The sequence below is a fragment of the Diadema setosum genome, chromosome 11 (genome assembly GCF_964275005.1).
Source record: "Diadema setosum chromosome 11, eeDiaSeto1, whole genome shotgun sequence".
Taxonomy (NCBI): domain Eukaryota; kingdom Metazoa; phylum Echinodermata; class Echinoidea; order Diadematoida; family Diadematidae; genus Diadema; species Diadema setosum.
Window position 1 is genome coordinate 12,672,340 of NC_092695.1, and position 26,219 is coordinate 12,698,558.

At 38.4% G+C, this 26,219-nt stretch overlaps 1 protein-coding gene across 1 annotated transcript in view; it reads right to left on the minus strand.

Annotated features, from left to right (window-relative positions):
* Positions 1-704: 704 nt before the first annotated feature.
* The window catches only part of LOC140235288 (uncharacterized), a 142,257-nt gene continuing 116,742 nt past the window's right edge, over positions 705-26,219 (minus strand). The window contains exons 6-13 of the mRNA XM_072315318.1: positions 19,717-19,970; positions 17,230-17,319; positions 16,043-16,158; positions 14,780-14,847; positions 12,270-12,378; positions 9,418-9,468; positions 7,751-7,816; positions 705-7,072 (exon numbers count right to left, since the gene is read on the minus strand). Coding sequence (XP_072171419.1) covers positions 6,974-7,072; positions 7,751-7,816; positions 9,418-9,468; positions 12,270-12,378; positions 14,780-14,847; positions 16,043-16,158; positions 17,230-17,319; positions 19,717-19,970 — 853 coding nt within the window. The 3' untranslated portion in view covers positions 705-6,973. The remainder of the gene's footprint in view (positions 7,073-7,750; positions 7,817-9,417; positions 9,469-12,269; positions 12,379-14,779; positions 14,848-16,042; positions 16,159-17,229; positions 17,320-19,716; positions 19,971-26,219) is intronic.

Consider the following 26,219-nt stretch of genomic DNA (forward strand, 5'->3'; position numbering starts at 1 on the left):
AAAAAGACGGATTGCAGATGAAGGAACTTGCCTTTTACTGACAGCAGATACTACAGCATCAAAATGTTCGATGCTTTACATTCATTGTTATTCTGTTTCTGTTTTTGTTTTTTGTTTTTTGCACTTTCCACACAATGAGAAATATCATTTGGTCAAAAAAAAAAAAAAATGACAACAGTAAGGGTGGTTAGACACACTCCCAAAACACACATGGGCACACACACACACACACACATACACACACACGCAAGTAAATTTTGACTTCTAAACACACTCCTGATGCACATTTATGTTGAAAAAAGGAATAAAAAGAACACTAGATTTTACATGTTATAATGAAGTAAAACAAATGAGAAAGTATTCTTTCCGTTAAAATTTGCGGATTGAAACGCACACCAATCTGTATCTACACATTTCGATGCAATTTATAGAAGCTATGCTCGGTCAACATCCACAGTGATTACAAGCACTTGATGATCCTAAGATAGAAAAGAACTATGTCAGAGCAGTAAATGTTTACTTCTGCTTCTTTAGAATGACTTCACCATCACAGATTTAGACCAGCAACAATTTGTGAAAGTTTGAAATTGTGTTGCCAGTGAAATTATTTTTTTTTTCTAACACTTGGCAACTTGTCTACTCACAACTGACTTCTAAAAAGAAATGTTAAAAGAAACAATCACACCAAGAACCCCCCCCCCCCCCTCCGAAATGCCTTCAACCATTCCTTTTCGTATATACATTATATTTTTCGAGGATTTTTGACACGGAGTGGAATGGATATGATTACAGCCAACAGTGCAACCTTCCTATGTGACCCGGAGGGTCATCTACTCCTTCCTTTCCATACAGTCCTCAACTTTTTTGAGTCCCCCTTTTTCTTTCATTCTGTACAAAAATAAATCTTTCAAACTGAAAAATCATGACGCGCAGGGCACAATAATACACTCATAGTTTTAAGTGGGGGGAAAATGAAACTGTAGATACAAACACACACACAAACACATTGCTATTATATCCACAAGAAATGTTGATGTGTTGCAGTTGCTGCTTAATGAAATAGAGCCAAAATATGATATAATGTCCTATTCTTAGATATGGCACTGCAATCACTGAGAATGCACAGTTTGAGGTTCTTGACATCTGATCAGGATTTGGCAAGATCCGCACTGTCCCAAAGATGGGCTCTGAAACATATCCAACAAAAATGTGCCAAGAAATGATGCCATAAAACAGGGCTCGACACTAACGGTGGCTCGGTGGCCCAGTGGCCCAAGGCCACCAAAAAAGGTCAGATGTTTGCCTTTGGGCCACCAAAAATAAAAGTTAGTGTGGAGCCCTGCATAAAATATATGGTCTTGCATTTCTGGTATTGGGTTTTTTTTTTCTTTTCTTTTCCTGTTTCCAGGATATAATTATGCAAATGTTTATCCTTTGAATTTTAAGATTTAACTGATAAACCAACAATTGGGAGACATCTGTCAAAAGCTATGTAAAGCTAAATGGGTATTGTGCAACATTTAAATCCTTTGTTTTACTGCAAGAACTAAAGCTGTGACAGTTGATTCATTGTCAAGATTTTGGTCGCAGCTGCCTATCCTTTTCATGAACAGTTGCACAAATTTCGCCTTGTATGCAGCTTTCCATTTGTGAAATAAAACCATCGCTTCTGATGTGTAAAATGATTATCATTATCGTTTCAATCAAAGTAATTCAAGAAATTGCACGTCAATACCTGGAAGTAGTACACACCACTGACCCCTTTTTGTTCCGTTGTCATGACAACATTCCTTTTTTTTTTTTTTTTTAAAGAACTGGTACACCGTCTGTGACGTGATGTTGATGGGGTGGTGTGTGTTTACTTTCCAATCTTGCCCTGCCCCTAGCACACAACAGCAACTGAAGATAGCACAATAAACAAAACAGTTAGCTATGGTACACAAAACATACAATAAAACCCACATATTTTTTTTTTTCTTCTGTTGATAAAACACTCTCAGATGCATAAATCTTAAAATATTCTCCATATTCTTTTGGCAGTTATGTCTACAAGATATTCTACAAAATAAAACAAAATGCATTGCAAAGGAAGCATAGTCGATTCGATATTGTCCACCTTCAACATAATGAACATATAACATAAGAATACACTGCAATATATATATATGATGATTTCCAACCATACATATCCTGATGCATACAGAAAATTATATTTAACTCTCATATTTAGCTATCTCTTGTGCTGGGTAATTTCACTTACATTAACTAGAACTAACTCCATTATGTGTTACGCAGAATAGATTTTCTCAATCTACACTTACTGCAGCAACATAAGATAACATATTTTCAGCCTATAGATACACATCATAATGATCGCGAAAATGAATACATCGTACTGAAACTCGGGAGCAAAGACTGACTACTCTTGCAACCACAAACGCATGTTGCTTTTTTCACATAGAATATCACAATCTACTGGCAAATGATAGCCCTGTGCTGAACCACATGCCGTGCACTCACATGGATTGGCCAAGCTTTGCTGTGGGCTTGCAAGCGCCTATGTGCTGGTCGTACAAGTGACCTAAGGAACAGTTGACCATGTCTGCATTTCAAGCCATCCAATTACAGTTGCCTTGGCAATGAGACTACTCGCTCTGGCGCCCTCTATTTTCATCCGTCAAAGTTTCTCTCTCAAATCTACAGATTTTATCAAAATAAAGTTCTTTACAACTAAACCACAAACTCAATTTCAAATGAAACACAAAATACTGAAAGATTATTCTCTGTACACACAAAAAAAGTATTACTGTCATAGAATTTCAGAGTTAATACGATAAAGTCTAATTCAGATTCACTTGATTGCTCAATCAAAAATATCTGTACAAAAACACAAACACTAGTTCCTACTGAAAGAAGATGGCTACTAGTGAAGTGCACATTGAACTAGAGTATATTGGATATACTATGCCTCTACAGGTACACAACATGGTAGCATGACAGTTTGTCCAATTTTTTTTTTTAGAGCCAGTAACTGAAATTTGTGGTATTTTGGGAACAATGATACCAGAAATTGTCATTGATTGTACACAGATGATCTCCAAGTGACACACAATATATCTTACAAATGTTATATACACACAACATACATGAGAGTTATTTATATACAAGAAGAAACCAACCGGTTAAACTCAGCTAACGTCACCAGCCATCAGCAAAATCTCTGCTCATCGCGTAGGCCCTGCACTCGTGCCAGCAACTTGAGCAGCCTACATTGCACGGGGATCTGGCTCGAGAGGGTGCACTTTGCCTTGGCTACACAGGCTCACCCCAATTCTGTATGTACAGTTCAACTTCTCACACTTGAGTCACACTAAAGGAGTCATTCTACCCTCCCCTCAGCCAACAAACTCCAGGAGGCGGGGCTAATGAGTCCATTCACTCGCGTCCTCCAAAAGATGCGGGGACCACTTTCTCTCCCGGCCAACATGTCTTCCACCGTCTCTCGTTGGTTCTGCTGGTATCACATTGATCCCGACTATTGAGTGTGAAATCCTCTATGTTTAGGTTCCCTGCCCTCATCTCTTTACACTGCATCTAGTGTCCAAACAGTGGTCAAAGTTTGTAGGGGACCCAATCACCCTTTCTGCATTGGACATGCTTCTTTATTAGTGACATACCAATCAGTTAAATCATCTCACCCCTTGGCTTCAATGTCCCATTTGCCCTTTAAGGTTGCCATATGCATTTTCTAACTCCCCCTCCCCCATCATTCATTTCAAACAATGAACATAAAAACATATCATAAAATCTGAGAGAATTGATTTCTGCAGAGGAAACCAAATCTCTATATATCACTTGCAGGATGCTAACAATATTCAATAATCAATGGGGTTTGTGGAAAACCCCATTTGTTCACTGACTTCTGAGGTCGATACAAATAGGGCATAAATGGCTAACTCTCCGAACTTCCTCTGGTCCACAGGCTGTTTATCATTCGAGAAAAAAAAAGAGAGGAGGCAATACTATGTAACCATGGAGATATGAATCCAGTATAATTCCACAAAGAAATCACATCTATTTGATATCTATCAGAATCTGTGGTCACCAACATATTAAGTTGCTGGAAGAAAACATGTTAGCCCTGTATCACACAACTTTTCATTTGGCAAATAGGAGCAGAGAGAAAACTGGCAAAGTTAAGAGTAAGAATACACATAATATTTCAAGTTCTATGATGATGTACATAATCATATTTTGTTTGCTATATCTCCACAATATATAGAATTTGTAAAACATCTTCTAGTTTCTTTGCAATAAGCAATATGCATCTTGAACACCTAAAACACGGATATAATACTACTTCCACACCACAACGTCAATCCATAGCACATACACAAGAATGTTGACCTTTAAAAAAACAAAACCCAAAACAGCCAAACACAGATGGCTGGCATCAACACTAGCTACTCTATTATGCTGGAATGATTAAATGCACAACATCTATGTGAATCATACATATCCTCTGCATGCTGGGCACTGTTGATCAGAGTTTAGATTACAGACTACATTTGATGAAGAAGCATCTCTACCGAATATGTGGCACTGCCGCTACAGGAAGCCGACGCTCTGCGGAGCGAGGGAGCTCCACGCGCCAGCTGTCGACCGCTACACTGACATTGAGAACTTGCAAGCTGACTTCAGGGGTGAGAGAAAACAAGGCATTTGCGGTCATGAAAATTCCCAGCTGCTCATACTTGACTCTCCTCTCAGGCAGCTGATACAATGCTGACATGCCTCTGCCCTTCACAGAGCTCCACAGCTGAGCTGCAGTCATTCCGAAACATCGAGACGAAAAAAAAAAGAAGAAAAAAGGTGACAATTGTCTCACTTATTCCTAGTCAAGATTTACGATTCCATTCCATTCAGGATGCGAGTTTGATCTCATCTGCAAAGGTGGGACATTGTCGTCCAGCCTTCCGACACAACTCACACATTATCTGTGTCATCTGTCATTCTGTCTGTTGCCATGGAAACACAAAAAGTGCTCCCTCGTCTGACGGAACCAACGTTAAGTCTTGTAGATCAAAACTCATCTATGCTCCTCCCTGTGCAATGTCTCTCAATTCAAAACACCCTGAAATCACGGCGAAGTGACGTGGATAACAAATTCTTATCACAAGCAGGGTACGTCCATTCTCCCTGTGTAACACACCCCTAGGACTACTCATTCTTTGCTTTGGTGCTTTCCGATCTCTCGGTTCTCTGTCTTCTTTTTGTTTCATCCAGAAACTCTCAGATCTCTGTGTTGGGATGGACTTGGACATCATGGTGAATGTAAGTAATTTACAAACCTATCTTGCTAGAATATTGCGCCTCAAGAGTGAAAGCTACATAGTTTCTTGAGTAATATGATTTCACAACACCACTTTAAACGGTTTTCTACATACACACACACAAGCACACAGTTGGGCATATTGGTCAAGTGTATAATCCATATCAAGGGTACAATCACAGAGCTATGCATCTATTCTATTCTTCTAGCTAGACACTACATAATCACCATAGGTTTGTATTGTTTAGAATGCCACCAGATCCACATAACACTATATTCTGACATTGAGATATGACCTCTCCATTATATGATTTCTTTTGAAGAATAGTCCAAACTGGTTAACAATTAAGCTGGTTACATGAATATATGTATGTTACAGAAGATACACGATCAGACATTTTGAATGTCCTTCATGACTACACAATGGTCAAATGTGAATAGAAATGAACACACAGCAACATTTTCATCATCACCGCAAGAGTAATGAACATCAAAGAGTCTCAGATTTATACTTCCTTCTGTGAAGGTCGTCTCCAAACAGACAGACAAACGAGACGGACAGACAGACACACAATGCTTGCACCGACTCCGACAGTAACAGCTCACACAACGTGACTGGCAGAATGGGCCCGTCTCCCCCTTCCACGCCATGATACCTATGTACAATATGTGCCCATGACAGTGCCTTGTGGGTGAGAAGTGAGCCCTCTATGGGCAAATCGGGTGAAACTCTCAGATTGACTGTGAGAAAGACGGGAGCTCCTGGCAGAGTCTTGCAGAATTCATGAAATTACCCATTTTTTGTACTGAATGAAGAAGCAGACAAATGGTAACCATCTTAATCTACATATGCATGATTTTTTTTTTTCATATTTTTTTGTTTTTGTTTTACAATGACACATTTTCGCCACCTACATGTATGCATTGTAACACTGCTCCTCTTATACTGCATGCAACATCAAAGAGAGTTGTCTATCCACATTCGAGCAATGATTTCTTCATGATTAAGATGACCACTTGGTTGCGATGTAACATACAGAACTCCTCACAGATTTGCCGATTTGTTTTGGAAAATTTCATGACTGCCACTACATTTTCTTGAATTTTTTTTTCACTTTATTTTTGTGTGTTTCTTTCCCAGAAATAAAGCAACAATAGTCTTTTAAGAATCATGTGATCACAGAGATAGACACATGACTGTACAAGAGAGTAGAATGCCATCATGACAAAGCCGGACGTCATGCCACACAATCAGACAGCACACAATCTTTTGATAGAACAACAATGTCATGACAGATAGATCCTTTACAAGCTTACTCATAAGAATGTATAACCAACGTTCAAACAATCAGCATTAATACATTGCAGCGTCTTTCGTCGTTGACATATCATTCGTTTGTTTGTTTGTTTTTTTCTCTCTTTTTACTGCACAGGCAATACATGTCAGTTATAGTATTCTTGAGAAATATAAACATATCATACGTAATGTTCCTCTCAGGAGCATCTTAAAGCCTTTTTGAATTATGTCTATTTTTTTTTTTTTTTGTAATCTCTCCGAAGCACCAACTGTACACAACGATGAAGCTTTGCCAGTGTGAGCGATCACTATACTGCGTCTTCTCCCAATGGTTGCTAGGCAACCTAGACAGCACTGATAGGAGCCTCCTTTCCCTGTAACCTTATGGTGTTGAACCTGGTGAAGAGGGATTGGATTCCGGTCTTCAGCGCACAGCCCCATGTCTGCAGGAAAATACACGGATATGATCAGTCGACAATTTGTACCAACCTGCTCACCAGCAGTCTCCTACATACAGGACTTGCCATCCCATTAGTTCAGCTTATCATGCATATAAATGCCTTCTAATCAATCTTTGTAAAGGACCTTTAAAAAAGACCAAATCATGCAAATCTTCAACCCTGCAAATTCCTCTGGAGAAAAGACTATGCTTTGTCTGTGGGGTTTAATGATGGGATACAGTCTGAAAACACCACTGGTAGAGTTTGGAAATTCTTCCATATTCCTCACTCATGTTTTCATGGAGAAAATAAAAAAAAACGTCTCTGAGTCATTGCTAACTCTCTCACAAACCAAAGAAAGTTACGAGATAGGCATGTCCATGTGCAACTACAAGACATGTTTTGTTTTGTTTTGTTTTGTTGTTTTTTTTCACTCAGATGAAGTCAATGTTGCATCTAAAGCACTTGAAAACTAAGATTGAACTAATCCTCATGCAGAAGGCATGAATGAATTCTGCACTAATAAAAAATTTTGCAACAGTGCCTCATCACAATGTTGTTGACATCATCGTACTCACAAAGCCCGCTTTGATTATGACATAAGTGGACCATTACGGTACTCTGACAAACCTGGAAGAGCATACGATACCACGAAATTGATAAGATATGACTCTTGATTACCTTGCCATCGGCAGAGTTGATCTGGGAGCCTTTGGGATGAGCATCCAAACACTTCTGATACCGCAGCTGAAATGACATACAGAGATTGAGGCATAAAGACAGTATTACAACATACAGCAGAACTTGTCCCTTTCCCTGGCATGTTCCTTTATTTCAGAAAAAAAGTGATCAACCAATCCTAGGCTCCTCCTACCACGACTCTTCATATACCAAGGTATTTGTGAAATTGAAAATACACCACCATTCCACTTTATCAGACAGTATGGCCTACACTTTGATGCACTTCAAAACACACAATCAAGTGATGCTTTCTTCCACCTGAGTTTAGTTTCCGAAACACTTGTCAAACTGTTGGCCCCCATAACTGCTTCCTGATCTCCCCCTCCAAGAAGGATACTACTTGTACTACTCCTTAATGGCTTCACACTGCAGTACTTTGCATATTAGACGTCAAAGCCCAGATGGAGAGACGAGGTACGAATATGCCATTCATGCTCTTGACCAGGTAATTGTACTTTGGATTGGTCCTCAAAGGATTAAAGTTTGATGAGCCCACTTCTGGGACAGGAATTATAATGTTAATGTAGGCTCACGTTGGTTGTGCACCTGAAAATTTTTCAAGGGTCAGATGTATGCAGGAAACCATGGCAACCATTACTCCATAGGGAGAGTATTTGTTTGTGCTCACACTTCACCCATTTTACTCAACCACTCAACACATTTCAGGATTGTGACATGCCAAGAAGCATTCCTACTGTCAAAAACTCTTCACCTTTTCCATAAACTCTGTCTTCATTTTCTGAATGATGCCAATATCTACAGTCACCCTGCTTTATGACAGACTTAGCTATAAAATGTGCATGGATGACTGAAATGGTAAATATGGCTGAACCTAAAATAAAAAAAAGAAAAGGAATTAGCGAAATAGATAATTCCCTTCATTGATATTTTTTACTCAACTCTCTCAAACAGATTCAACCTGAGAGCCTAAATGATACTACCTCAAAATCCTTCTTGTGTATCTTCATGAGCAAATCTTCCATGTAATCATATTACAGAGACTTTGTGAAGTCTTGTAAACAGATTTAAATAAAACCAACAAAGCAGCTTCTCAAAAAGCATTTCAATCTCACTTTTAAACTCTCCGAACAAATTCAAAAGAGTGGATAAAACATCACAAAACCAATGAAAAAAAAAAAGACACGGTACATGTTACAAAATAGAAATCATATATTCATGAGATAAATTGAAACAGTAAAGAAAAGAATGAAAAGCAGGCAATTGTCATTGAGGTATTAAGAGTGCTGTTCACACTAGACACTTAATAGGAAGAAAATTAGTTAGGTCCTCAGGATTTTATTTGTCTTGATATATGACCAGACTAAAAATTAATGAAGTAACAACACTGACAATAACAACATTGGAGGACAATGAAACAAAAGAAAAAAAAAGTAACATGATGTATTGGGATAGGAATTGCATGCACCGGAATATTACTGAACAAAAAAATAGTGTCAAACCACCGTTCAGGAGAATCTAATGCAGAAATATGAGTAAAGATTCTTTTTTTTTTTGGTGAGGATAGTTTTTATGACGCAAAAGGCTTTGGTTTATGGCTTTGATGTCTATGGTAAAGGGTGTAATCAGCACTCTATGGTAGGATTTACCTCAAAGACAATTGTCTCGGTTCTGGGACGTCCGATAGATCGGTGAAAGGACTGCGTATGATAGCGGAGAGGAGGAAACATCAGATTAAGGGGAGAGGCTTAATTTCCACCTGCACCTGGACTTGATGGGACGCGTGTCCCATACTCTAACCCTTAACCCTCAAAAAAAAAAAAAAAATGTGAATCGAATGTGAGCTAAACTTTGCGGCTTCACTCCAATATTTTTCACAGTATGTTTTGGCATGTATAGAAATACATACAAGTAAATCATAGTTTAGGAACTTACTGGTTTATTGATGTAAAGATCTTGAAAAAAAAACAACAACAACTAATACTCTCCAACAGCAAGCAATTACCCAGTAAGGAGCTAGGTATTAGTATCAACTATACACAATTTTTATTATCTAATAGATTAACAGCAAAATTTTACAATACTGAATTTTCCAATGTGGCACAGCCAGTGTATCAAGCAAAAGATTAAAGATAGATTTCAAATCAATACATCTTTTAATCTTAATTAAGTTACGGTCAGATTCTCACATACTTTAATATGTAGCAAACTATTAATACTTGATGCTAAAGTTTTATATGAAACGGACAATGACCAAATATGGAGGAAAAAATTATTAACACATTGAACATCTTCGTACTGTTTTAAGATGATTTCATTTTTTGTTAAAGCACCAATTTTTCATTAGATTCTGCAAGGCATATAGTTATGTCTTGTCTCAAATGAGCAAAAAACAAACAAACAAACAAACAAACAACCAAAACAAAACAAAACCCCAAAACATTATCTGTAAAGTCACAAAACAGCTTCCTTCTATACCACAGGTTGTAATGAATGCATAGGTTCACCATGTACTTCATTGCACTATGAAGTCCATGAAGCATAGCCAATTTACAGTGTATGTCTCTACACTTGAGTGTCTAGCAATGCTGGCATTTTGGGGAGTAGGCTCGATCATTTGCATTTTTACCTCCAGTAGTTAGCATCTGATATGAGGACTAACTGCCCAATTTGTCTGCCACAGAGACTTTTACACAGCATAAATGGCCGCCTGCTCAGCAAACCTTCCCCACAGGGGAAACAGAATATACCAGCTCATAGCTTTTGCTGTATACGGGCATATCAACTAGACATCAAATATTGCCAAATGCACACTGTTTCTAAGTTCTCACTGAACATGTTAATGTCTTGCATTATATCTGCTAATCTTTGAGCTTTCAATAATGGAATTTATGAATTTGTATCTGATTCTTTCTGAAAAGCAAAAAGGTTTGGAACATGACTTTCAGTGTAGTAAAATATGTTTACACGAACTTATTCTTCCGAGCATCTGGTGGTGTTGCTCTGCAAGGTTTTGCGTATCACCACTCCATCCATTACGAACCAGTCAGATATGTGTCTAGAACTCATTATACCAGCCTTCTTGTGATGCCGCTATTTCATTGACAGTATGATTTGTATCAGGCCCTTTACATTACTTACATAGGATTCTAGTTCATGTTTTTTCTTCTTTGATCTAATCTGCCACCCTCTCCTACATTGTGGATAGTATGTGGGTTGCCTGGCAACCCCGGTCTAACCAGCGAGTGGGATGAAGAAGGGATCGGGGCGTGGCCTGGGGTAGAAGACAGAAACAGAAACTGAGACGAGGAGAAACAGACTGCTACTCAGACTGATACATCAGGGAGCTTTAGATTTTGACGCGCGGACATTTGAGACGACGAGTGCGCTGGACGTTCTCCTCTCCCCTGCGTCGTGTAGAAAAGTAGCTTTAGATTTAACGCTGGGACGCAACGTACAAAAAAATAAAATGAAGCCCCCATATGATCAGTGCATGAAGTAGTTCTCTAAGTTGCAAACTGTGCGGACGTAAAAAAAGCCCAGTACACATAGTGAAAAACTCAGGCGACGCAAGCTAAAAATAGATCGACTTGACGCGCGCTTTTCCGCATGCTCAGAACATGTTTTTTCCCTCTGAACATCCGCGCGTCTAAAATGTAAAGCTCCCTAATGAGGGGGAGGGAGAGAGCAACAGGGAGGGAGAGAGAGATTCAAGTCTGGAGAGAACGAGAGAGGGGGATGGAGATGATTTTGGAGGGGAGAACTGAAGATTTGGTGAGGGAGAGGTTGGAAGAGATAGAACAAGCTGGGGAAAGAGAAAGAATCAATGAGTTACAAATAGACAGACAGACGGACAGACAGACGGAAACTACACACTGAATTAGACTGACAGATTTGAGGATCGAGAGTGAAATGACAGACATGACAAACAAACATATACAGACAAAGAAAGACACACAAACAAGTAAAGGCAGAGACATATAATACGGGACAAAAGGGACATCACAAATATAGTCACAAACAGAGAGACAGGTTGAGAGATGAACAAAGGGAGATAGAAGGAATAGGTTTGTGAAATATAAACAGAGAGAGAGAGAGAGAGAGAATGTGAGAGCAAATATATCAAAGACACATATGAACATAAAGGCAGAAAAACAGAGAGAGAGAAAGAGATATGCTTGTAAAAACCAGTGTCCACGAAACATACACTGGAAGGAGAGATAGATAGAAGAAAGGAGAGAGAGAGAGAGAGAAAGAGATATGCTTGTAGAAACGGTGTCCCTAAAACAGAATCTGAAAACCATCATAGAAAGGTAGACAAGAAAGAAAAAAAGATAACTTGATACACGGAAAGAGAGAGAGAGAGGGGAGATGAAGAAACAAACAGACAGACAGACTGAACAGATACAACATAGAAACAGTGTGTGAGTGATATAAGCCATGGATGGAAAGAAAGATAGGAAGATAGGAGGAGAAAAGATGCTGCAAGCTGTTCTCTCACCTTGCACGCTGCCTCCACGGCCTTGGCCAGACCACCGGCCGAGTGCTCACAGGTGAAGACGTGGCACTGGAACTTGTTCTTCCCGATGCACATGATGTAGGCAAAATGCCTGAGACAGAAAGAGAGACGTACAAGATGAGAAAAACTTTGGGGATGACACCATCAATGCATGCAATACAGGAATTAGCTTCTGTCTATCATATCACATGAGATTTAGACAGCCATCGCAAGATTTCTTTTACCACCAGGTTTCTAACCAATGACGATAACATTTTGGCTCTCATTCAACTAGCAAATACTAAGAAAAAATGTAATAGAACCAAACACAAATGAAACCATGACAGAATTGTAACAACCCTGCATCTACTGACTATTCTATCCTGCTATGTGTCTTGTTATGAAGTATTGTACTTTAAGTATGTTTACAACACTATTCATATACAATCTATTTATCTCCTTATATTTCTGCTGATACATATGCTTTTGAAAGATAACTTCTCCCTCGATGTAACTGTGAATCTATAAATTTGTATGTGTGCATATAAGCGTATCTGGGATATGTCAATTACCCATTATCTGTAATATAAGTATATAATGCATATCATGTTTTTGTTTTTGTTTTTTGTGAGTGTGTGTATGTGTGCTGGATCTTATATTTTCTGCATCCTTGTAATGTTGTTTATGTTTTACATGTATGTGTATTCTTCTAAAACTTTCACAAAATTGGTTACCCAACATTCAAGAAGCACTCATTGTCTTCTTGTTAGTCATGTTATTGAGTGAGTGTCACATCACACAGAAGTATTAAGAATCAGGTGAAAAGAAATATATCAAACATCATGACATTTCATCCTACGTTAGCTCCACAGATGTTGGCATTGATGCATCCCAATCAGGGAGATCCTTAACCCGTTGAGGACGGACTGATTTTGCTATAACACGCATTTCCTATAGACACCTGCCCAAGTATACTCGGGACTCATCTTCAGTGGGTTAAAAGGCTATCAGGGCAACACTTGCATGTTGTATGCAAGCTCAATAGGAGGAACAAATTTTGAAATAATGAAGGCTTTTAGAGTCTTTTGTCAGAACATGAAAAAAAAAAGAGAGAGAAGAGTAAATATTTTAGTCTCTTGCAGAATCTTGGAGACCTGGGGCTCTGTTGAAATTTCTGGAGGCACAGTTCCTTCTACATCCCTCGCTTTCACTAAGTTCTACATTACTGTGGGAGAAGAAGGTCCCACAGCAACCTTACATTCCCCGCTGAGGTACGTGCAACCATCATCAGAAGGTATACATGTACTCCTCGCGGAATTGAATTTGCAAATCGAGACGTTATTGCCAATTTGGGATGCATTACGGCTCGAGATACCTTGCTGCGCAAATACAATTGAGCATCTGCCGCATCGATAGTCCACTGGAGTGGAAGTTTATGAAGGAAGGAAACCCAAACAGCGTGAGCCCCAATCTGATTGATTTCTGTCTGCAAGAAGGTTTTTTTTCTTTGTGTGTGTGTGTGTGTCTGTCTGTCTGTCTGTCTGTGTAGCAGCAGACTATAATCAACCCAAAGCAAAGTTTCCTTTTTGAGATGTGCAGTGCACTCTTTAAATATTGCAGAACAAATGTTATCAGGATGCAATGGTAGAAACTTCTACACAACTATGTCTTGTGTTGCTGTAGTTGTTGTTTCTTTTTTTACCATAGCCTCCACATACTCTTTTCCTCCTGTGTTCCATCCGTTAGAGCATAAAAGCCCCCATTTATTATACCGCCACATGATGACACTTCTTCATGTGAAATGGATGACTGAATTCACATCTACTCTCATGAGAATACATGATGTACTTGAAAAGCTAGGTGAAGAATCTCTATTCTTGGCAACTCTGTTGGTTTAAGGAAAGATGGTAAGGCGTCATGTCTCTACTTTCTAGTCTTAATCTTAGCTGCGTGACCTGCATCTGTGATCTCTCTATTTGTGTACATGAAGTATTACACATAATTTACGTTTTCAAAATTTGCATGATAAATGGATTTGATCTATACTACCTTTGTAAATATGGGCCATGTTTGTAATTATTGGTATGCTCTTTTTTCCACTCTTTTCAATGGCTACAGGCATAATGCTAACAGGAATAATAACAACAGAAATATGTGAAATGAATAATAATAACAACAGAAATATGTGAAATGTAGCCTATTCTGGCTTTCTACACACATACAATTTTTCGATCAACTACACACACGGAATAATGATATTGAGCTTGTGTTCTTTATGTACCTATGCTATCAGTGTTCCCTGTGTCATTTTTTTTTTCTTTTTCATTATCTCACCTTGTTTTGTCAATATTGTCACTGTTTTACATATATCCACTGTATAGTACATATTTGCTCATATTCACATGTATTTCATATCTATATATTGAATCAGAAATAAAGATTAAAAATAATGCAAAATAAAGTGAAATGGGTTTGAAGCGCACTATAAACAGGATGACCTTTGACCTACATACCTGCTATCTCGCCCAATGCCAAGGAAGGACATGAAGCGTATCCTGTTCTCTGCAACCACCTCTTTGGTCTTCAGTGGAGAGAGGAGAAAAATACATACAAATCATTCAAATATGAACAATGAGCAGAAAAAAAGAACAGCAGCCAAAGACAGATATATATATAAGACAGACAGATATAATATATATATATATACCAACACACACACACACACAGACATAGAAAGTGAGAAAGAGTTGATAAAGAAATCCATACACCACTCTTTTGACTTCTCAGCTCCATTTCCAGAAGAACTGATGATAATTACAACTTTTATTTCTTGCAGTTACCAAGGCAGCAGCTGAGCAAAAGCTATGGGCACTACATTTTTGTTTCTTTTTCAAAGTGCACTCATAATCGTTGCCAATATTTGCCAGTCCCTTTCTAACACGGGGCACTAGAGCCATCATGTAGCTGTTTACAAGCAGAGGCTACTGACAGTCCATCTATGATACTTGTCAGTCATCTTGTAGTGATGAAGTAGATGTTTCCATTCATTCCATTCTCAACCCGCCAGTTTGTAGAGTCTCAAAGTCATTTCCTCTTATGCTTACTGTTACGAAATTGCCAATAATCACTTTAATTAGTGGTTTGGCAATCGGCAGTGATCACGTTCTATGATCATGTGTGTTATCAACTAACTGATACACTTGTGTGATCACAAATGTTTGTAAACACTGTAGTAGTTTTTGTATCTCTGGTTACGTAATCTTAATGTTGAGCTGGTTGAGCTGAGTTGAGCCGGTTGATTGTAAAGCAAACTTTTAATAAATCTTTGGAAGATTTATTTATTTCAATTCACTTCGACCGCCTTGCATTTATCTATGTGAGCTTGATCGTAACAGTACATCGAAATGTGACTAAATGCAACAGAGTGTTATATCATATGAATTAGTCAAATTCTGGTCAGCTATTGGATAGATATGAACACATGACATTGGTCAGTATGACATGCTCTCCGCAGGGAGACATTTTCAGGTAATACAAGGTGAACAACAACACACAAATAATGATGATATCTTTAATGCAATTGATAAAGCATATCTTTGTTTTCTTTTTTAGAACTTTAAGAATGTCACTAGACTGCTTGATGGAGAACAAAAAGATGAATATATAAATGAATAAGCAAATACACTTATAATCATATGTTTCTAGATGGAGAGAAATAGAGAGAGAAAAAATAAGAGATAGAGGTATACTATGAAGATGGATGGATATATGTTTACCTTGACGCTGGTGACAGTGACCGTTGACACGGCAACCTCGATTCTGACGGGAGTCCACTGGTCTTCGCCAACATTGCCTAGAACCTTGTCAACAGCGTCATTGAGGACATCCATACCTTGATTGTAGAGAAAGGGGCAAGTATGAAGTCAGTAACAACGACCTAAATCAATTTTTTAAAAGATGCATCATTTGTTGACAGACGGCAGATTCACAAGACAATAGGGGATTTTGATTTCAGTGATTAAGTTTGTATTTTCTTCCCCTGGCAACCAACAGTATGCACCGAGAGTCACCACAGCCTTTATATCATGTAATATGATTTTCTGTTCGTATTTTATGTTGAAATGCCAAATAACACTAACACCAACACTGAACTTGAAATGACACATTTGATAATCACCGGGTGCTGGTGAAAGCTGATTGGATCAAAGCATGTAAATCACCAGAAAGAATAGCAGAGTTTGGTTCAGCAGACAGCATTCAGCACTAGGCCACATAATAGCTACTGCAACTGCATCATAATTAAAAGATCAACCCATCAACACCAACTGTTTTCAAGTTTGGGATTATCCCTGGTGCTAGCACCAGCACCAAACTTGAAATCACCCAGTGGGTTCCATTATAGACTCAGGAGCCTTTTTTTTTTCCTGTTAGTCCACTCTACCACATTCTAACTGAAGATTATATTTGGTATCTAAAGAAATTTGCAGTGAGTAAAAGAATACCTCTAACTCTCTAAAAATTTTAAGAATACCGCACCAGAAATGATTATCTTTCTTTGTTACTATATCTTCCAAACATTTTGCTTTCTATGCGTTACGTTCCAGATGATAGCCTACAATTGACGTTCATCATAAATCATTTAGATATATTTATATATCCCACCCAGTCACTGACATGATCTGAGCCCTGCTACAGTGAAATGATAGCTGCAGATGTACACCTGCTTAGTTGGCTCTGCCATGGCAACAACCTCACTTGCTCACACTTGATTTGCTTCCCCCAGTGGTAACTATCGCAAGTCTTTTACCAAATAAGCCTTCTATGTTTGTGTGTTTGCATGTGTGTTTGCTTATGTGTATGTTTGCATGTTTATTTGTTCTAAATGTGAATACTAGGACACTTTCACCCTAGAGTTTGGGCCTTCCCCCACCCTTTTTGCCCACACTGCAGCACATGTAGTCACCTGACTGTTTAGGCGTCGTCGTGCTGCCCACATAGTTGGCACGGAAGACTGTGATGGGCTCCATCTTGGGCGTGGGAAAATCTACCGCAGCTGCACGATGGGACGGCAAGCAAGAAATCAGGTGTGGAGTATAGTGTGAGGTGGTGGGGAATATATAATGTTCCATGCACAAGGAGAGAGAAAGCAGAGCATAAGAGAAGAGGGACAAGTCATGAAAAATAGAGGGTTGGATGGAGGAAGCACAAGTAAGAGAAGTGAAGATAATCATGTGGAGATGAGGGGAGGATGAAAGAAAAAGAGAGGGAGGGAAGAAGAACAAAATAAAATGTCATTCCTTGGTACAATGCTATCTTTACATAACCATCCACAATATCATCAAGATATATTGATTTTTAATGTGTGAGTTACACTGTACCTTTTATTTCCTCATCCTACTGCCTAATGGTCAGCCACATCTGCCACCATTTATTGGTTTCTACATCATGTCCTCATTGTTGCTGTCTCAGGTTTACATTTTCAGAGAGCGCACTAACACTGAGCCCTGATGCTAGGTGCCTCCTACAGGCATGTAGATCATGGAAGTGGAAAGCCACTACAGGCACTTCATCAAGACTATTTACGAATACAAATTTGATTGGTTTGAATCATGAGTACATTATATCATATTGTTATGCGCAGTTGAGTATATATGCTTCATAGAAACTGTGCAATATAAATTCACAATCATTATTATTATTATTATTGTCATTATTATTATTATTATTATTATTATTATTATTATTATTATTGTTATTATTATTATTATTGTCATTGTTATTATTATTATTACTATTACTATTATCATTATTATCATTATTATTATTATTATTACTATTATTATTATTATTATTATTATTATTATTGTTGTTATTATTATTATTGTCACTGTTATTATTATTATTACTATTACTATTACTATTATTATCATTATTATTATTATTATTATTATTATTATTATTATTATTATTATTATTATTATTATTATTATTACTATCATTATTACTTAGAAGTACTTAAAAATAAACACAGACGGAATAATTACAATGGTAGGTCAAACATTGTTCAGTGGGGATAATCTTCTGACCAAACATGACAACAACCGATGATTTCCACCTCGATCTACAATTTCATATTATACTCTTGTAAATAATTACATTCATTAAAATGCCCTGATAACTCCCCCCCCCCCCCCTCCACACACACACAGACAGGCATACACACATACAAACACACAAACATGGACATACACATGAAGAGACCATCCCAAGTCTCCACGCAGCAGAGCTGAACCACTTGACATCTTGATGACAGGAAACAATTCTTAATGTCGAGAACCAATGGTGTGCATTTCCGCTCCACTTCCCACTCAACCCTTAAGAACAGGTTTCAGTGACAGCCCCCCGATGGAAGGATTAAAAGAATCATTTGAAACTCTGCTATGTGGGTTAGGCTGTCAGCCTGGTAACCCTACCCGAGTAAGAGTGGATGCTGTTACCATCCCAGATTTTCTGGAACGATTAATGGCAGCTGTGACCATTGCTCATGATGAAGGTAGAAAACTGCACTGTTGTAGTTAACAGGAACTTTCCATCTTTTAGATCATTCAGGATCCACTTCAATTTAATATCACCTTATTTGTTTTGTTTTATCTATTTCATACCCTTCCCATCCCATTATAACTCATTTTTTGTTTTTTGTTTTTTGGTAAACACCAACATAGTAACATAAATTGAGACATTTCGAGTCATTCCATACTGTTTCTTGAAATCAGGAAGGCTTTGAGGCTGCTAAAACTCTGTGGAATTTATGACCTTGCAACAGCAACATCTTAATACATCTCTTGACAAATTTACAAGACAAATGCAAGACTCATGTGTTATTGAAATGTAGCAGAACATCAGGATATACATCATGAAGAATAAAGATAATGGTTGAAAATCAGAGTCTTTTAGAAGTCTCATTTCCTTCCTGATTCATCAAATATCAGCCTCCCTTATTCACATTCCCCTTCTCCCTTTTTACATCTCCCCTCCTCTTTTTCCTATTTCTTCTCCCCAATGTCACATCTCCCCTCCCCGATATTTCCACCCCCCTCTTTTTAAAAACTCTCCTCCTTCTTTTCACATTTGCCCTCACATTTGCCATCCCACTTTCACATTCCCCAAGTTCCCCATTTTTTTTTACATATCCCCCTCCCCCTACTAACTGTTTCCTCGCCCACTCCACATCTGTTATGTCCCACCCCCTTTCGGATGTTCCCTCCTCATTCTACCATTTCCTCTTCCGGTTCCACCATGTCTCTTCCTCCTTTTCACCTCCCTCCCTATCTCCCATCTCCCTCCCCTGCAGTACGGTCCACGGTGGGCGGGGCCAGTGGGCGGGGCCAGAGGGTGGGGCCAGAGGGTGGGGCCAGTGGGCGGGGCCAGTGGGCGGGGGCTGGAGACCTACCAGCGGTGTGGTTGGCATCCTTGCTGCTGTCCAGTGAGATGCTCTTCATCTGCATCAGCTGCTGCTGCTGCTGCTGCCGGATCATCTGACCCTGGGTTACCATGGAAATCGTGTTGCCCTTCTGGCGTTCGCTCATCACCTTTGCGCAGATCTCATGCAGCGCGTTGGCAATGGCCTTGGCGGGGATGTCACATCGGAACACGTGGCACTTGTAGCGCTTGGTTACTTTGTCACGTGCAACGTAGGCAAAATCCCTGCAAGGACAAGCAAGAATAATTGCACATGCAATCAGCTGGCATTCACTTCAACATAATGCTCAGGGTCACATCCGCACGTGAGCAGCAACCTTTTTTTTTTTTCTTATGTGACATCTTGAGTTAAAACATGAACAAGTAGTACTTACTTTAATAATTATGTTAACATAATATCTACTCCTACAAGTGTGGTATTCTTCCTGTATCCTTTGTTAGCACTCATGAGCCTGAAAAAATACAGCTATGGGAGTAAGGATACTTCTGGAACTCTCAATTATACATGTTTGTAACAATTTGCCATAGGTTAGCATTGGGTCCAACTTCTGTTCACTTGTTTGCAAATGTTTTGAAAATATAAATACACGCCTATCATAGTTTATTTTGCTTCCCTTGCAAGCTTATGAGATGTGTCATTTAAACGCAAATGAAAAGCCTTACAAAACATTTAAACATCAATGGTGACGTGACTATTAAGGGAGAAAAAAAAATCCTAAAACTCAAGGATATTGAGAGCAGCTTGGGTTTAGCCAGGGAAATCTAACAAAGATGTGAACCCACTCAATAACCTTCCCCTCTGAAGCCACCCTTTATACATTTTTAGGCAACTCTTAGGATTGACATGGTATCAACAAAAATTTAATACTTTGGCCTACAATCATTTTCTCTATGTATATTCACACCTTGTCAATTTCCCTATTTATCATGAATCAACCACATAAAGTATGTAATAAACTTGATGAAAGGAATATATGATATGCATTCCACGAAGTCGTAGCAAAAATGAAACCACAAATCATGTCTGTTCTTTCCTCTTCCACATCATACATACACTGCATAAGACTCCACTGTACAATTCTATGAACACAAATGAAATCAGACACGCATACACATCTGAAAGAATTGAAATACATAGATACACTGATGTTCAAATGGACACATTCATACAATAGTACACATACATACTTTTAGACACATGAATTCAGACACGGTGATACATACAACTTGATAAACCCATTATCAAATGCTGGAAGAAACTCTAATGGCTTACACAATCATTAAAGACACACACATATTCTCTGGCACACATGAATATGCATATCTACTTGCATACATCTGCAAAGAGTCACAAGCAAAACTATCACTCTTTGTACAATAGGCCTATATTTTTTTTTTACCAATATCACATGATAGTAAAAAGAAAGTCTATTGAATGTGATACCTCTATAAGTATGAGCGCCATGCTCATGTGTATTGTCATATCATCAAACCTATGGCATACATAATGAACAGATGATAACTGAAACATACACACGTCCATACCAGATAGTGTTGCCCTGTTTTGTACTATGGATATACTATCAATTCCATACCATGGGAATTTCTTCAGTGGAAAAACATCAAATCCTATGAATTGAAGCCAGAATGAACCTTAAAAAAAGCAACACATCAAAAAAAAAAAAAAGAAAAGGAACTATTGTTGGAAAAAAATAGAGCACACAGTACATAACTTATACTATTACATATCAGTAATGCATATCACATATTGTATGAGTGAATGGCAAAACAAAATAATAATAATAATTATAGATAAAGAATGAAAAAAATGCATGCTACAGCAATAACAAGTATAAAAGAGAGAGAGAGAGATGATGTAGATAATGAAAGGAAGTATTTTCAGATAATACAAGGTATGGAAATACATGCACATAGAAACAGCAATCTATGGTAAATAGTTGCCTTACAAGGACAGCAATACTGCATGTCAAAGGAATCAAAACCAAATCAAAACAATTGAGATGGATGAATACAACCAAAAAAGTATATATATATATATATATATATATATATATATATATATATATATATATATATATATACACATATATATATATATATTATATATATATATATATACACACATATATATATATACATATATATACATATATATATATATACATATATATATATATATATTATATATATATATATATACATATATATATATATATATTATATATATATATATATATATATATATATATATATATATATATATATATATATATATATATATATCACTCATCACGCTGTAGAGCCACTGAAATATTCAGCTGTGTTGCAGCATCTCCTTGTAGTTTTACTCCAGTAAATTTCAAATGTGAATCATTTCTTCATATTCCTTGCATTCCTTCCTCTTTCCCTAGACTCCACAGACATTGGTTTGGAATGGGTTGACGCGACACTTACCCACACACCCCTATGGCACCCACTGCTATAAGAAACTGGCAGTGGAGGCTACACAGACCTACCATGAAATGGCAGCATATCCCGTTTGCAGTGTGAACAAGAAATACGCATGGGGGAAACTGCCCAGAATGTCTGAGCATGAGGTAAATTTGTCTGCAATCAGCGTGATTCTTGCCGTGTCCACAGGGAGGGTCCCCGGTGGTATGTGTCTAGTGCAATGCCTTGAGTATTACTCAACACGCTTCCTACTGAGAAATTCAAGATGAGGCACTCGATATTTGCTAATTTCCTCAATTTTCTGGCAGAGAATTTTATCTGGGTTTTCTCTATTCTTCAGGAAATTCAATCTATAATGGTATAGAGAATGAGAGAGGGTGAGAGAGAAAGAAAGAGAGAGAGAGAGAGAGAAAGGGAAAAGGTGTTGAGTCTACATGAGGAATGTAAATGAAAGGATGTGTTGTAGCAAAGTACCAGGGATGTGAAACATGGCCTTGCACAAACCCTTCAAAATGCCATAAAATCACCTAAAACAAGTGGTAAAGAGATCTGGAGATTTTTCCTGCTCCCAAATGAAATTGTAATGAGTACAAGTGGTTCTCACAATAATATGTAGAAAGCACAAGTGGAGTGGATCTCCCCCCCCCCCACCCCCCTCCACCCCTCGTCAAGGAAAAATGGACAAAATGTGGAATTTGGCACGGACACAATCATACCCTGGTGCCGGGGTGTCTGTGCATGTATTCATAAGGCTGTGTGATAGAGCAAATGCGGTTAAGTGTTCCACCACATAATGACTTAGAGCCCCACACATGACGTGTATTTTGATATTTCCATGTTTACATGCTTGCCCCTACACGAGTGTTACTGCACCCAATCTCCGCTGTTTGCCTATTTTTTTCCTGTTTTTATTTTGTGTGTGATTGTGTGTGTATATGTGTGTGTGTATGTGTGTGTGTGTGTGTGTGTGTGTATGTGTGTGTGTGTGCATGTGCCTGTTTTCATTTATTTTCTTTCCCAACATGCTTTTTTTCTCTAAAAAATGTAGGAATAGACTCTCAAGTGACATACAATCTCTCAGGATTTGAAGTAGATTGGGAGGGCTGTGCTCTAGAGGGCTTGTGTCAAACAACTGCCAGGAATTCTTCGCCAACCCTTCTTCGCGATCTTCTTCATGAAAGGTAGGGGTGTGGTGGTTCCGCTGGTATTCAAATTACACTGGGGCCATACTGAAGAGAGATTTATTACTGGGAGAAGGCACTTGACTCAGTATCATCTCACGACTACTATCGGGGAAAGCAGTGCATTGGACTCCGCCTTCATTGTGATTTATTGCAGAGAGAGGACATTGCTGCTAGTCCTGCTTTCTGAAACTCTAGAATGCGGTATCTAAACTTTGGGGATAAGGAAGGTGAGTGTGTATTCATGAAGAACCATGACTGAGCTTACAAACCAACAGAGAGAGGGGAATGAAAATTCCCTCATTTTTCTATACAGAGGGAATGACAAAAATGTAAATGATGATAAAAACTGCAAATAGAGGATATAAAGTTTTCCCTTTTTATGTAGCTGAGTATATCATTTAGATGAATATAAAACAAATTTATCCTATAGTTGCTCTGCTTTTTATTCTTTTATTTTTCTAAATTCACAGTCTTAGATTTCTTCATCAGACTTCTTCACTTTACTTTCATCTGGTCCAAAAGTGCTTTCTTGATAGTTCAAGGGGGGAGGGGGGTAATGATTCAATTTCAGTCATTAGACATGACCACTCCTTTATGGGCAAAGAGCTTGCCATCACAGCATCTCAGTCCCATACACTCAAACTGGCGTCAGGCAGTCTCTCCGCTTCATTAACAACCAATACCCTTCACAATGCAACAGTCATCTGTGTGGGCAGGGGGGACGAGTGATGGAGGAGTCAACAACAGATTTTTGAAAATCAAAGATGCCAGACAAGGGACTCCACAAACAACCCCTTAAGGCCTAACTCTGAGAAAAAAAATCCTTGAAACATTTTGTTGAAAGAAGAAAATTAAAAAAGATATAGAAAATGACGTCTCATGGAGACCTTTGACTGGAAAACATCCTGGTGATCAGACAAGTAAAAGGTTTAGCTGAAATTGTGGAGAATACAATACAGCCTGCATTGCTACTATATTCCATCTTCCCTTGCTACTATATTCCATCTTCCCTTGCAAATGGACAATAAGAGAAAGAGATAGATTTGGCAAACAGACTGCCAAGTGCTATTTTCAAAGTGATCAAACAGTCCGGGGAAAAGTGAATGCATTCCTGCGATCCGCCAGTGCGCAGTTCTGTCCACTTATCGCCGGGGGGGAAACCAACTGCAACACGAAACGGAAGGATGAAGAAGATGACAATCTTGCCGAACATCTGACTAACGGCTGGAAAGGGGGACGAGTAGAAGGTGAGGGCACACGGAGGGGAAGGAAAGGTAGGTAAACAAGTGGCCAGACAGTCTGGCGCCAGCGCAGACATGACGTGTCATCATGCATTAAATATCTACGCAAATCGTAACGCACTCCTATTAGGTCCACTCCGCATCTCGTGGTGTACAGTTTCACTCCCTATTCCAACGCTAACTCCACGTTTGTTTCACCCTCTGAATCTCCAACTGTCTATCCTTGCGAGATCTCCCCCCATCCGTCCCCCTCAAAATAGTTTCCCATTACCCCTTCTTTTTTTCAGTATCATCACATATCTTGGGGGAAAAAAAGAAGAAACCAATGGTTTCTTAGTCATTCTTTCCTACTTTGAGTACATCTTCGCGGGGGAGCTATGGGTCGTCCGCTGTCCCTAGCATGTCACAACTCTCCCAGGTGTACTCGTTGGAAGATTGAGTGTGAATTCTGATGCTGGTTGAACAGTATTCATCTTTTCACTGGGTACCAAGAGGGTCCAGTAATGTAACAAAAGAGGGGTAAAAAAAGGGGGTAGGATGGATTTATAAAGCCATCAAATATTCATCAGACCTCCTAATGAATCTCTTTCTGCTTTTCCCCATGGTCTGTCACTCAGCAAAACTTTTAGCCTGTTACTTTGCCTTGTATAATTTGTGGTACTACACTAAGTACTGTTCTGCACATCCATTATTCATTCCCATATATGATGATACCCATCACTGAATGACCAGCACCCTTTACAACTGACAGGTATAATCTAAATTCTAAAGTTTGACTATTCTTGTTCACACACTTTCAAACTTGGCATACTGAGATTTTGTAACATGACAGCTGAACTAAGTGAACAAAAAATAGTATGAACACGCTGATTTGCACCTTCAGAAAATTAATCTTGATAACTTCTTCCAGATCTGTATGCAATGTCTGCATTGCCTGTTCATCATAATCTGACAAGTCTTTGTTTTGTTTTTTTATATCGTTTCCATAAATGCAAGATCTCTCCACCTGGGCCATGATTGAAACATTAACTTCCAAAGCTTAGTGTGGTTATCAGATCATTTACTATATTTTTCATTTAACAAGTCCCCGTCACTGACTTACAATAAAATCCAGTGAAAGAAAACAGCAGCAGGATATTCCTTGATATATATATATATCCCTAAATCTTCCACCATCACATTGCCATGCATGGAAAGGTGAAAACTATAGTTTGTGGTGGCAAGTGATTACAGAAAAATGTGTGTGCCGTAGTCTGTAAGCATGACAGTTTGATGCTAACATATCTCTTTGTCATTAAATGCAGCTTCAATATGCAGAGCAAAGATCAAGCACCAATAATGTAACCAAGACAGTCATTTTCCTCACACAAATGGCATGCATATTTCTAATCAACGATGAACACAAATTCGGTATGTCAATTTGCAGACTCTCTGAAACACATGGAAGTTAGGAGGAATCCACTTTAAACATTACTGTTTGCCTATATGGTATACACACAAACACACACATACACACAAACAAACATACAGAGGAAGGACTACATACACCTACGTATATTTAAAACCCTTTTTCCAAT